We start from the raw sequence: 12,016 nt of genomic DNA, 5'->3' as shown, positions 1-12,016 counted from the left end.
AGGCTCCAGCGCCCTCACCTGGTGGCCGTGGCACGTCCCGGCGGCGGCTCTCGGTTTTGGGTCTGCGGCTCCCCCAGCGGCCGCCAGAGCCCGCCCGGGTCCGGCCCCGCAGGCCGCCCACCTCGGTGAGTGGGAGGACCGCTGCCCCGAGACGGGGATGGGAAGGGGGGGGGGCGGGAACGGGATGAGTGCGGGCGCCGGGGGCTCAGGGTGGGGAGGAGCCAGCCCCGGAAGGCGGCTATAAAAAGCGGCGGCTCGGGCAGGCAGCTCCGAGCTAGCTAGTAAGCCAGTGAGCGCGCGGAGCCGAGCTAAGAGCGCCGGGTGCGCAGAGTGGCAGTGGTCTGGTGCCGGGGACGCACTGTACCGAGTGAGGCCCGGATCTGCACTTCACTTCCCGCGAGCTCTCGTCCCGTTTGCTCACCTTTGGGGGCTCGACGCGTGGGATCAGATACCAGACTCCGGGATGCTGCACTCCAGGTCCCCGAGGCGTGGCACTGTCTCGGTCATCAGCCGTAGGTAAGAGAACCGCGGAGGTAAGAGGACCGGTACTGGGGCGCGAGGGCGCATGGATTTAGCCTTGCAAGAGAGAGGACAGTCGGGTTCCCGCGCCTCCTCTCGGTTTAGGGAAAACGTTACCCTCCGTTGGCCTGTTTGTCCAGCCTGTTCTCTGCTGTCTGCCTCTGCCTGTTTTCCTGCCTGCCCGTGTGTCTGTCTGTCTGTCTAGCCATGTGTATGTTGGTGGGCATACGCCCCGGTCTTACAAGTGGCAGGTGTTGGGGACACCAACGTCCAGGAACGCATTCGACGGGGGAGTCTTTGCTTAGGTTGTCCTCCTGTGAATGGCACTAGATGCTCACACAAACGACTCTCTCACTGAAAAGCGATGGTCCCGAAGCAGGTCTCGGAAGGAGCCCAGTCAGTGAACAAGCTTACGCTGTGGATAGTGGTCACGAGCCTCACAAGTCTGCACCTTGTCGCTGCCGCTTTGGCTAGGTCTCCTGGGTTCCCTCTGTCGACCCAGCGATGCGCTGGCACAGGGCGAGCGGAGGTGATCTGATGTTAGACGACCTCGGTGGTCCCTGCTGATATTTAAGCAAACACTAAGACTGGAAGCGCTGCAGGAATGTTTGTTGGCCCCTGGCAACGGACGTCACCGGCAAGAAGGGTCGCACAAGATAGACAGAAAAACCAAGGTCTCAGCAGATCGCAAGCCGGAGTCGTGCACGGTTCTCCAGTTCGCCGCTCTGGGAACGAGGTCCGAGGAGATTTCGGAATGGACGCGGGAGAATGCGTGTGTTCTTGACGAGAAGGGCGGTGCACCCGTGTTCCCCAAGAGTTGGATATTCCACCCGCGCCAGGTCTGAGGTCCTACTCCGAGCAGCCAACTCTGCCCACAGGTAAGAACTCCCTTTTAAAGCCAAGCTTTGATGTGAGAGCCACGGCCTAGCTGAAGCCCTGTCCAGGAGACAGTGAGCCCAGGGAGTCGTCTCCAAGTCAGCGGTCTGGAGAGGGACCCCAGGCGCGCCCGCGGGCGGGGAACAGGCGAGTCTGCGTGCCCAGGCGCCGCGCCACCATGGACAGCTCCCAGCTACTTCCGCCACTCGGGGCCTGTGGCCGTGAGTCTGGAGCAGTCAGGCGCCTCCTTCACTCAGGTGTTGAGACGATGGGAAGGTAGAGAGATACTAAAAGACCTGTGGACCTAGGTGTTCTTTTTGGAGGCACTAACAGCTCAGGAGGGAACCTACCCTGCCGGGGGCTGGCCTTTTCTTCCAGCTTGCTTCTGAGTCTGTGTAACCTCTTAATGTCACTTTAGTCTTATGTGGCACCATGGTGATCCCTCAGAGGCGTGACAGGTGTGCACAGCCTTTGTTATACGATCCAGGCGGTGAGATAAAAGTACCTGCAATTAGGTTTAGAACTAAACTGCTTTCAGTGTAGGGCATAAGGCCATTTTTTATTAAACAATTTAATGAGTATGGTAATGAATCAGTACTTTAGTTTCACAGTCTATGACAGAATGGAGAAGAAACCACTTAAGACAAAATTTCAAGGAAGTGTCTAAGAGGGTGTGCAAAACGAGCTGTCCTCTTTTTGATCCTAACAGTGTCCCCTAAAGGACTCTGTAGGCAGCTTCCGAGGGCCCTGCTGAGCCCAGGAGATGATGGTTCAGACATATTATTTGGGAACTGGGTGAGGGTTTGTTTCCTTCTTCAAGTAAGAAATGATACTGAATGGGCTTTTCTTGTCAGGACCACCTATACCAGTGGCTCTCCACCTTCCTAATGCTGTGACCCTTTGATACAGTTCCTCATGTTGTGGTGACCCCCCCCAGCCCATAAAACTAATTTCATTGCTACTTCATAACTGTAATTTTTCTACTGTTATGAAGATATTGCAAATATCTGTCTTTTCTGATGGGGGATGAGAACCACTGACCATACCAAAACACAGAAGTGTGTGTGTTCCTTCATTTTAAAAATTACAAATTACAAATCAGAAGGTCATTTCTGCTTGTGATGGAAGCATATGTGTAATAAATAATAAAAACAAGACGGGGGGGAAGGAGGGAGAGAGAGAGCAAAATCTGTGACTTTGGGAAATTCAACTAAATGTCATGAGTCAGTGAGGGCAAGGTGAATCTATCAGTGACTAGGGAAATTACTGGTATAGAGCAAAGTATTTAAGTTCGGTGCTGAGCAGAGAGCACGCGTAAAGTGGTCCTGGTTACACATGCGTTTCAAAACGCTCTGCTTTTGTCTGAGCTGTGTTTAGCCACCCAGTGGCCTCTTTCTTAACTCCGCAACTAGTTGGGAGTGACTCCATTGCCATTTTATTGTCATATTTGACTTCTCGCTGATGGAACGGAAAGATACGTTGAAGGGTTTTTATTGTTTCTCCACCTGTCCCACTTGGAAGAAATAGTTTTTTTTTTTAAAAAGAAAGTAATTTTCACCTCATCATTCCAGCCCTTTGACCTAGTGATCATGCCTTCCTGCACTTTTTCTCACACGATCTGCTACAGGGCCTCACTCTTTTGCTGAGGCCTGGCACTCTTGGGGTACAGGTAGAGAGGGTCTTCAAGACCTTGTTTCTAGATAAAGTTCTAGTTGGCTGCAGAGGAAAGACATTGACCTTATCAGACTAGAGTGGTCCCATCATACACTCTCTTACATGCTTGAGTTTCGCTCGGACATGACAACCTGGCCAAGACACTTTGCTCACAGTATTTTGGTCCTCACTGGATTTGGAGGTCTCCCTAAGTTTCTCATTTTTGGGTTCTATCTGGTAGAAACCACTAGCATATGGCACGCCACAGAGATTTGGGCAGTGGAGCTACAAGCACACCGTATTGTAGTTAGATCTCTCCCCCGACTCCCTGTGTGCATGCACCTGTATCTATTCCTGCCAGTTTCCCATTCTAGTGTGCTCAGAATTTCCTTCGTCCTCTCTCTCAGTAGATCAGAAGGACGCTTTGTTTCCTCCACTTGAAAGGAAAATGGAGCTCATGAGCAGCCTACCGATGCTGGGAGTCTCTCTCTGACTTTCATCCACTTGATGATGCGGCTACAAAAGAAGGTTCTGGGTCCCCACCTCACCCTGAAGTTTGGGCTGTCTTCTGGTCACCACGGAGTCCCGTCTCCAGTGTCCCTTGTAGCTTCCAGGTAAGAAAATGACTGAACCATAGGACACTCCAGGGAAGCAAGGCCAACGAGGGGAGGAAGTGGCCTGGGTGGAAGAAAGGAGCTCATCGTTGGTTCTGTAGCATTCTGTCTGCGGCGGCTGTGTCCGAGTCTTTGGGACAGACGGATCAGATGGCAAAGGTGACATTTTGTGAGAAAGTAAGGGCAACTCTAGTTACTCTCGTTGGCTCCCTTGAAGCCTGTGGCATGAGTGACCCCTTTTAGTCCCGCGCAGTGCTGGCAGACCAGCAGCATCACGTGGATCCAAGTGCACGTTGCATTTTATCTATAGCTCAAAGGCGCGTGTTTGCATGGAGGTGGGCTGGCCTAAGGGAACAAAGTCGTGTTTGTGAGCTTCATCCCTCAAGACTCCCTAACTGCAACTGTCTGGTTGGCATGTATCTTTGCACCTGGTGGCAAACACACAGATATTTGATCTTATCAGAGAGATGTGACAGCTGTCTTTTCTGGTCTTCATCACTACGAAGGCAGCTCCAGTTTCCTTGGAACGGGATCTTGCCCGCTTGACTCTGGTGGAGTTGGCAGCAGTTGGGCGAGGGTACGGGGGAAATTCTCAGGGCCATGTGTTTTTTTCTGTTGTCCTGTCTGTTACTCCACCTGATCATCACCTCCCCCCAAGGCTTACACGTAGGAACTGTGCAGATTCGGATAGGATGGTGGCTGTCATGGTGATTTTTATCCGTCTCCTCCACACCTTGCTGTCTAATCACTCTCTTGGGGCCACCCTGGCCTCTCTGGCAGGTTCTGCGGTTTTCCCTTTATCTTCCGTCTGCCCTGGTGCCAGGCTTTGTTCTAGCCTAGGTCTCTGGCACGGAGGCTGCTTGCTGAGAAATGTCATCAAATATACATTACACTGCTCCTCAGGTCCCTTGGTGCCAGGAAACACACTTTCCCATCCAGAGGAGCTCCTTCCTGCCACTGTTTTTTTTCCAGGGCCTGTCCCTGGACTCTGCTTGGCTCTTCTAAGTTCTGCTTGGCTCCAGGAAGCTAATATGGCCTTTTCTTCCCAGCCCTGCAAGGGAGGAGTCCTTGGAAACCTAGGCAGGCTTTCCCTGCAAAAGCGCCCGCTCTGAGCGAGTATCTCTCTCTCTCCACCCTAGACTCTCTCTCTTAGGCTCCTTGCCTAGGGAACTCACTAGGCGTTTTGCTTTGAATCTTCTGCAAGGGCAGTGAGACCACGAGGATTACCCGCAACCTTCTAGTGCTCGAAACAACTGCATTGGAAAGAGCTGTGCATTTTCCCTCCGTCTGCTGAGGAAGTTAGCTATCGGGTATTTTCTATTACAGGGAAGCCATGAGCAGAGGTTGGTGGCTTTGCCATACAGAGTGTCAATGGCAGACTGCTGTGTATCCTCTTGCTAGGGACAGGAAGTCTGAAGGCTTTTTCAGTGGCCTACTACAAGCTGTCCAGCCTTGAGTTGAGTGCTTCGTTCTCTTGGCCTGAGTCTCTGCAGCTGTAGACTATGGTGCTGAAGATATTATACTGAACATGAAGGTAGAACTCAGACTTCCCCTGATGTGGTTGTACTTCTCAGGAAAGATAATGGGGACTGGAGCATCCTCAGAGACTGGATGGAAGGTTATTGCTTGCCATTCTTCTCCCAGCCTGGGCAGGCTCTCCAGATCTTGGGAAGGGTCCTTGGCTCTTCCAGATTCCTGCTTTCTTACCTTCTTACATTAGGGGAACTTCCTGAGCTCGAACATCCACATAAGCTTGAGAGAGCACAACTCTGCCTTGGCAAATGCGGAGTGGACTTGGGAGGCCTGCATTTCCAACAAGCTCGGGGGGGGGGTCTGAAATCCCCTTGACTTTCTGTAACTCCGACTAACTCATTTTGGTGTTGTTGAAGTCAATTCTTGATGTCCAAGTAGATGGAGCCAAGCTGGCCCATGACCTTCTAATGACCTTATAAAGACCCTTCTAATTCCCAGAGATAATTATGGTCATTCCTAAGCTGTCTTATCAGCAGACTAAATATCTTGAACCCCTTTTCCCTGTCATAATAAATTTCCCCCAAACTCTCTGGACCCAGCTACTTTTAAGTGCGAGATTATTGTGAAAATGGCAATTTATCTTTGCCTGGCAGGAGCATTTTAATGCAATTTTGGTGGCATTAAGAGATCATTTGAGGAATTTCATCTAACCCTGGTCCCAGACTGTGAGAATGCATGTTTACATTTAAATAACTTTCCGGGACTCTAAAAGATTACATTGTTATAAAAAAGTAAAAAAAATGAAGTTTTAAAGTCCAATTGTCTTCCGCATTTTCCCATCCTTGTAGCATTCCCGCAAGGGTGGGGTGGCCACGACAGATGCATTTTGGGTGCCGGAGATGCAGGTGTGTTCCTGTTGCCTGTCATCCACCACCACACTTGGAAGCTGAAAGTAGAGAAGTCTGTGATCATCTCTGTGATGGGCCTTGAATTAGTTTCTGGGGAGGTAGATTTGAAGACAGGGTCCAAGGTCTCTATAAGAGTTAACAGTCTACAGGGAGGGCAGACCTCCAAGTCAGGAGCGGGGGCCAGGATAGAGAACTCACAATGTGGAGGTTAGGACTAACTGGGGGATCAGAGGAGCCATTGACTCAGCTGGTGCTGGAGTGAGGAAGCTTCGTGGAAATCCAGAAGGGTTAATGGCCATTTTTAACACAGGCGATAATAGGATTCTGAGAGGGGGGAGCTTTAAAACACTCCCCACAGAGAGAATGGCACAGAGAAAGATCCAGAAAGCCAACAGCGCTAAATGGCTCCCTTCCTGTAACTCTCTGGTGTACATGTGACTCAGGACACAGGCTCCTTGATGTGCCCAGACTTTGGGCTACACCATTGGAGAAGCCTGCCAAACAGTGGTAGGTAGGTCTTGGGGTCTTTTGTCTGCTGCACTACGGGTTTTAAAGAAGACTTTAATTATAAAATTTATTCCTCTCAAATCTGACTAAATCCCATTCACAAACCAGATTTTAAAAGGTCTCTACGCCTAGGAGGGGAGCAGAATTTGTGCTGAGGCCCACAAGAGCTTCCAAAGATCCTTCTGGGTTCCCAGGCACACAGCTGAAAAGCCTTTGTCCGGCCTCTTCTTGTTTTGCTCCAGGCAGCCATATTAGTGGAGTTATCTTAAGTTTCAGTACAGTCTATCTTGCTGCGTCTTTCAAATATTTCAATGTCTTCCTGTTTTTGTTTTTTTTTTTTTAATGGTGTGTGTATGTGCGTGTCATCAATTTCCAAAGGAATAAGACCAGAGTTCTTTTGGACATTTTAACCTAAAGAATACAGAGAATAAGGGTTGCTACTGGCAAAGGCTCTCCGACAGAAAACTCCAGTTGAGCACACCATGGGAGGAAGCAATACAGCTGTGAACTATCTGCAAAAATAGGCTGTTTATTTTCAAACCTGTCAATCAGCCTTAAACCTCTTAGACTTTCATCTGTAGTGAAAAAGAATCGTTTATTTCCTGGATGTAAAATGTTAACACATTCTACTGAGCACCTTGGACCTCTTTTCCTTAAAGCAAGATAGCCCAGTTTGAATGTCAAGTGTTTTTGAAGGATGAGGTCCTTGAAGGGGCGGGAGGGGGAGTATAAGGCTGATAGGTTGGCATGGGAGAGTTTGGCTAGCAAGGTAGTTCAGGTGTGGTTCTTGTGAGCCCCCTACAAAACTCTCTCCTAAGGAGGAAACTGATACCCTGAGTTGAACACCATTTCAATAGAACCTGCCCATCACTGAGTGGTCCCAGTCATTTTAAAGGGGATCTGGAAAGTCACTTCTGGGGCTGGTTCCAGCTCTTCCAGCATAACCATATACATTATTTAAGATGACGAAAGCAAGTCTTGCTTAGCCCAGAGAACTTAGAAATCACCCAGCCTTCAGAAGAACCTACTGGGAATATGAGAAGCCCTGGCAGAGGCACGCAGCATACTGGCACATGGGATCTCCAGGGATAGGCATCTGTGGTTGCCTGGAGTTCCTTCTGTCTATTGGGCAGTTTAGGGAAGGCTGGAGAAAAAGGGTGATCAATGACTCTTCTCTCTGGGGGAGCATCTGGCCTTCACCCCACATTGCCACAGCAGCCAGAACCCTGTACGCAGACGGGCTCCCAAAGCATGGAGTCTTTGCCTTTCCCGCCTTCCTAGGCTTTTCCTTGGGCTATACTCAGAGTAGTTCCTGCATTGCCCTGGTGTCTCGACAGAGGTGACCACAGACCCTGGTTCTCTCAGTCACATGGAAGTGTCTGGAGACTAGCGGGTGGCAAGTTTGAGTCATCCTTGACGCGGGTGTAGAGGCCACTGCTTGGTTAGAAGTAGACTTCACCTCTTCCCTCCACGTTCCTGAGGGGCCAGGTACCTGCAGATGGGATCTGAGGACACACCTGTGTGGCTCTTCTGTTCAGCTTTTAGCTCAAGGCATGACTTGCCTGCCCTCTTTATCAAAGAATGTTTGTGTGTCTGCGTATGTGCGTCTATTTGTATGTGCATACCTGTAGAGGCCAGAGGTATCAATTGTTCTCTATCTACCTGTTTGGAGAAAACACCTCTCGCTGAACCTGGTGATTCAACTGTCAGTTGGTCAGTGAATTTTAGAGATCCTCTTGTCCCTGCCACCTCAGAGCTGGGATTATAAACACGTGTCACTGTCCCTGGAGATCAAATCCAGCTCCTCATGCTTGGAGAGCAAGCGCTTTACCAGGTGAGCCATCTCCCTGCCCTTTTGCCTGCCTCCTGCAGACGACACCTGTCGCACTGTCTGGTGGGACACTTGTTCCTGCCCTCTCGGTGTGGTGGGACACAGCTGTTCTTCCTCTAACCAACAGTAGAGATGATCAACCCCCCGCAGGAGTGCCGAGAGAGCAAGCTTGAGCAGGGGGAAAAATGTTTTTAAACAAGCCAGTGGTTTGTGACCAGCGCATTTCGAAGCTGGCTTGCAGGCACTGAGTAATTTGCACGTGGTGCTCATTTTCCAGAGGATTGGGTTCAAAAAAACCTCAGACCACCACTGCTAAGTACTTTTCCTTTCCTTCCCTTGAAGAATCATGTTGGTTTAGGAGGAATTTAATCCATACGTTTCAGATCCATTTCCATGTTACTCAGCAAAATGTTACATTTCTCCACCATTGCTCAACCCCGCGTGAGGTCACACATTCCTCTTTGCCCTGACTCATGCTCGCTCTTCACAGCTGAGTGACTCCACAGCCACTCATGGCACACTGGGAGGCTTATGAACCGGAGGCAAAGGGGGAAAATGAGCCGTTATACCGAGTCTATTTTCTTTTTTCTCTTTTAAAACTGATTCTGTTTTCACTTAGTATTTTGTTCCTGGGCTCTATCATGGGTGTTTTGGCTGTATTTTTAAATGTTGGATTGCAGTATCATTTATATATTAAGGACTGAGCTTTCTGTCCCTCCTCACGTTTTGTTTGTCTGGGTTTTTGTTTGTTTGGGAGATGTTCTCTATATTTTATACCTAGCGTGAGTATTTTATTTGCCTCGCCCTCGGTCATGGTGGCTCAAGCAAGCCTCTGGGATGCTAAGGGCACTTGTGACTCTTTGGGGATGTGAGACTCTTTGGAACTGGGGCACAAGAGGCACTTGACTCAGGAACTGAAGTTACCCATTTCCTCTTCCCTTGCTTACCTATGTTTCTGGTTGAGGAGAAACAAGTGTCCTGCAGAAGGCTTTGGCAGATTTCATGGTACCGCAATGCCGCTGTGCCTGTGACTTCTTCCCCTACCCCTTCTCTAGGACTGCATGCACCCCAGGCTGGCCGAGAGCTTACTATGTAGCTGAGGATAACCTTGAATTGTTGATTCTCCTGCTTCTACCTGCTAAGTACTGGGGATATAGTGTATGCCATCAGGCCCAGTGTACATGGTGCTGGGGATGGAATCCAAGGTCCTGGGCATGCTGGGTAAACTTTCCACTGATTGAGCTACATCCTCAGCCCATATCCCAGGACTCTGAAAAGGCCCTGATACCAAACAAGAGATTTTTTTTTTGTTCTTTGTTCTATTCCAGGTAGTGAGAGAAAAAAGCAGTTGTAGGGTTTGGGCTACAGGATTTCCAGATAGTTGGTTTTCTTCTTACCAAAATGGCTTGGCAAAAAGCACAAAGGCCTGGCCATATCGTTGGTATGTAAACGCATCATCACTCCCAACAGCTCGATGATGCTGCTGACCACGTAATTGCGGGTTGGATATGTGCTGAGGCTTCTCAGGTGGCCGAGGAAGAGTTTACATCTGATTCAGATTTTAAAATCATAGGGCAGGGTTGGTACAAATGGCTGTGTATCAACATCTGGAATTTTCTGAGAATGTCCGTGGAACGAAGCATTTTTTTTTCCTTTAAATGTACCCATCTACTGTTGCTTTAAATAAGATGCTATTTCTGGTATAAAAACAGAGGTGATGCTTCTTTCAAATCTTGCTCCACAAGCATAAACCAGAGCCTATGCTTTGGGGAGGTTGCCTGAGGACACTGGGATCTGGGGACCGAAAGGGGAGGCATAATTTGAACAGTGTCTGTGCTCCTTTCACAGTTGACTGGCGATCATTCTGGAGAATGTGGTTCCTTTTAGCTGGAGATGACTTCTCTGTCATCGCCGAGAGTGCAATCAATGGCCCTTGCCTCATTCAGAAACAGAATCCCCACCTGGCACAAAGTAGAGACCTGTGTACAATTTTTGCCAGTGACTAGCGTGGAGTAGGGACATACATAGTTCTTGTTAGGTCTCACAGCCTGTCCAAATATCTAGAAATGAGCTCAAATCTGGACTCCAGGAGGATTTCTGGTGGCTAGAAAAAAGCCAGCATTCCTCAGGAACTTCTTAAGCCAGGTAGTTCCCAGATGCCAAAAGGAGTCATTTCCCTGACCTCTGGCAGAAGGAGCATTATTGCTCCATGGTTATATATCTGTGGTTGGTATATCAAAGTCCCCCATGCCAGCCTCCTGGCCCTTCCCTCCCCCAGCTACTCACCCTTCTTACAACCTGCTATTCCCTACTACTACTTCTTCTTCTTCCTCTTCTCTCTCTCTCTCTCTCTCTCTCTCTCTCTCTCTCTCTCTCTCTCTCTCTCCCCCTCCCTCTCCCTCCCGTCTCTCCGTCTCTCTCCTCCCCCTCCCCCTCTCTCTATTCTCTTTTGCTATCTCATTGTCTCCACTATTCTCTCTCTCTCTCTCTCTCGTTTCCCCAGCCCTGATCATGTCCACTCTGCTGGCCATGTTCATTTCCTTTCTTTTTCGCTCTAATATTTACAATAAAAACCCTACCCATACCATGGAACAGTCATGTCACATTGGCAGGATTTTTTTTTCTGCACCCCCCCCCTCCCACTCCCTTTTCTTTTTCCTTTGAAACAGTGTCTCGCTAAGTTACCAGCCTGGTCTTCAACTAACTGTATAACCCTAGCAAACCTTCAACTTTCAATCCTCCTGCCTCAGCCTCCTGATTAGCTGGGATTTCAGGCCTGGGCCACCAGGGTTGGCGATGCTCATTCTTCTATATTTTGCCCAGGGGGTGGGGCAAAGGTAGTGACTACCTGTCACCTTCTGAGATGTCTGTGCTCCTGTGGCCCTGGGGTGATTCCTACCATTTAAATTACTATCTGGGGTTTATTGAGCATTTGCAAAGTTTAGGTCCACGTGAAACACTTTGTACACACCACCTCAATTTATCTACATGACAACTGTGACAGACCTTTGCCCCATTTTGCACTTGGAAGGGGCCCAGTAAAGTGGCATGATTTAGTCAAGATCACCCAGTTTGAAGGGGTAGAGCTGAAACCTGGGATCCAGGCCGCATGACCTATAAAAGGCCATGTTCTTAATAATGACTGCTGTGGCTTGATTCTTGTGTTTTGGCAGAACGTGTTTAGGGGGAATGTTATCCTTGTCGATAGAGCAAGTTGAAAGGAATTCCAACCCCAAGGCAGTCACTGTTAAAGTGTGGACCTTTTCTGACCCCCGGAGATTAAGGATACCATCATTGTCTCTCCACAATGGAGCCGCTCACAGCTTAGCTGGAGAGATAGACAGACAGCCGTCTTCCAATCTGGGCTGTAAGAGGGTGTGAACAAAGCAATATGGGGTGTCACTGCAGAGAGCACAAACAGCTCCGCAGGGAAGGCTTCTCGGAGGCTGCAGACCTCCTGAAGGATGCAATCAACTTCTAAAGCAGAGTGTAGTGTGCTGGCCAGAGAGGGTCAGCAAGAGCCTTGGCCAAGGGCCCAGGAGCTTGGAAGTGAATATTTGGAGGTCTGTGAGTCTCTTGGGACTGGAGTTGAGGCCCCGAGGGAGGAGTCTGTAAGCCTAAGCCTTTAACCCCAG

At 49.4% G+C, this 12,016-nt stretch overlaps 1 protein-coding gene across 1 annotated transcript in view; it reads left to right on the top strand.

Annotated features, from left to right (window-relative positions):
• The first annotated feature begins 291 nt into the window (after window positions 1-291).
• Cemip (cell migration inducing hyaluronidase 1) overlaps window positions 292-12,016 on the top strand; it is a 140,760-nt gene continuing 129,035 nt past the window's right edge. Inside the window, exon 1 of the mRNA XM_005357690.3 lies at window positions 292-516. Within this exon, the coding sequence (XP_005357747.1) occupies window positions 464-516 (53 nt within the window). The 5' untranslated portion in view covers window positions 292-463. The remainder of the gene's footprint in view (window positions 517-12,016) is intronic.

This window comes from Microtus ochrogaster, chromosome 22 (genome assembly GCF_000317375.1).
Source record: "Microtus ochrogaster isolate Prairie Vole_2 chromosome 22, MicOch1.0, whole genome shotgun sequence".
NCBI lineage: Eukaryota > Metazoa > Chordata > Mammalia > Rodentia > Cricetidae > Microtus > Microtus ochrogaster.
The sequence above is the reverse complement of the archived record's forward strand: the minus strand, read 5'-3'. Positions and strand labels throughout refer to the sequence as shown.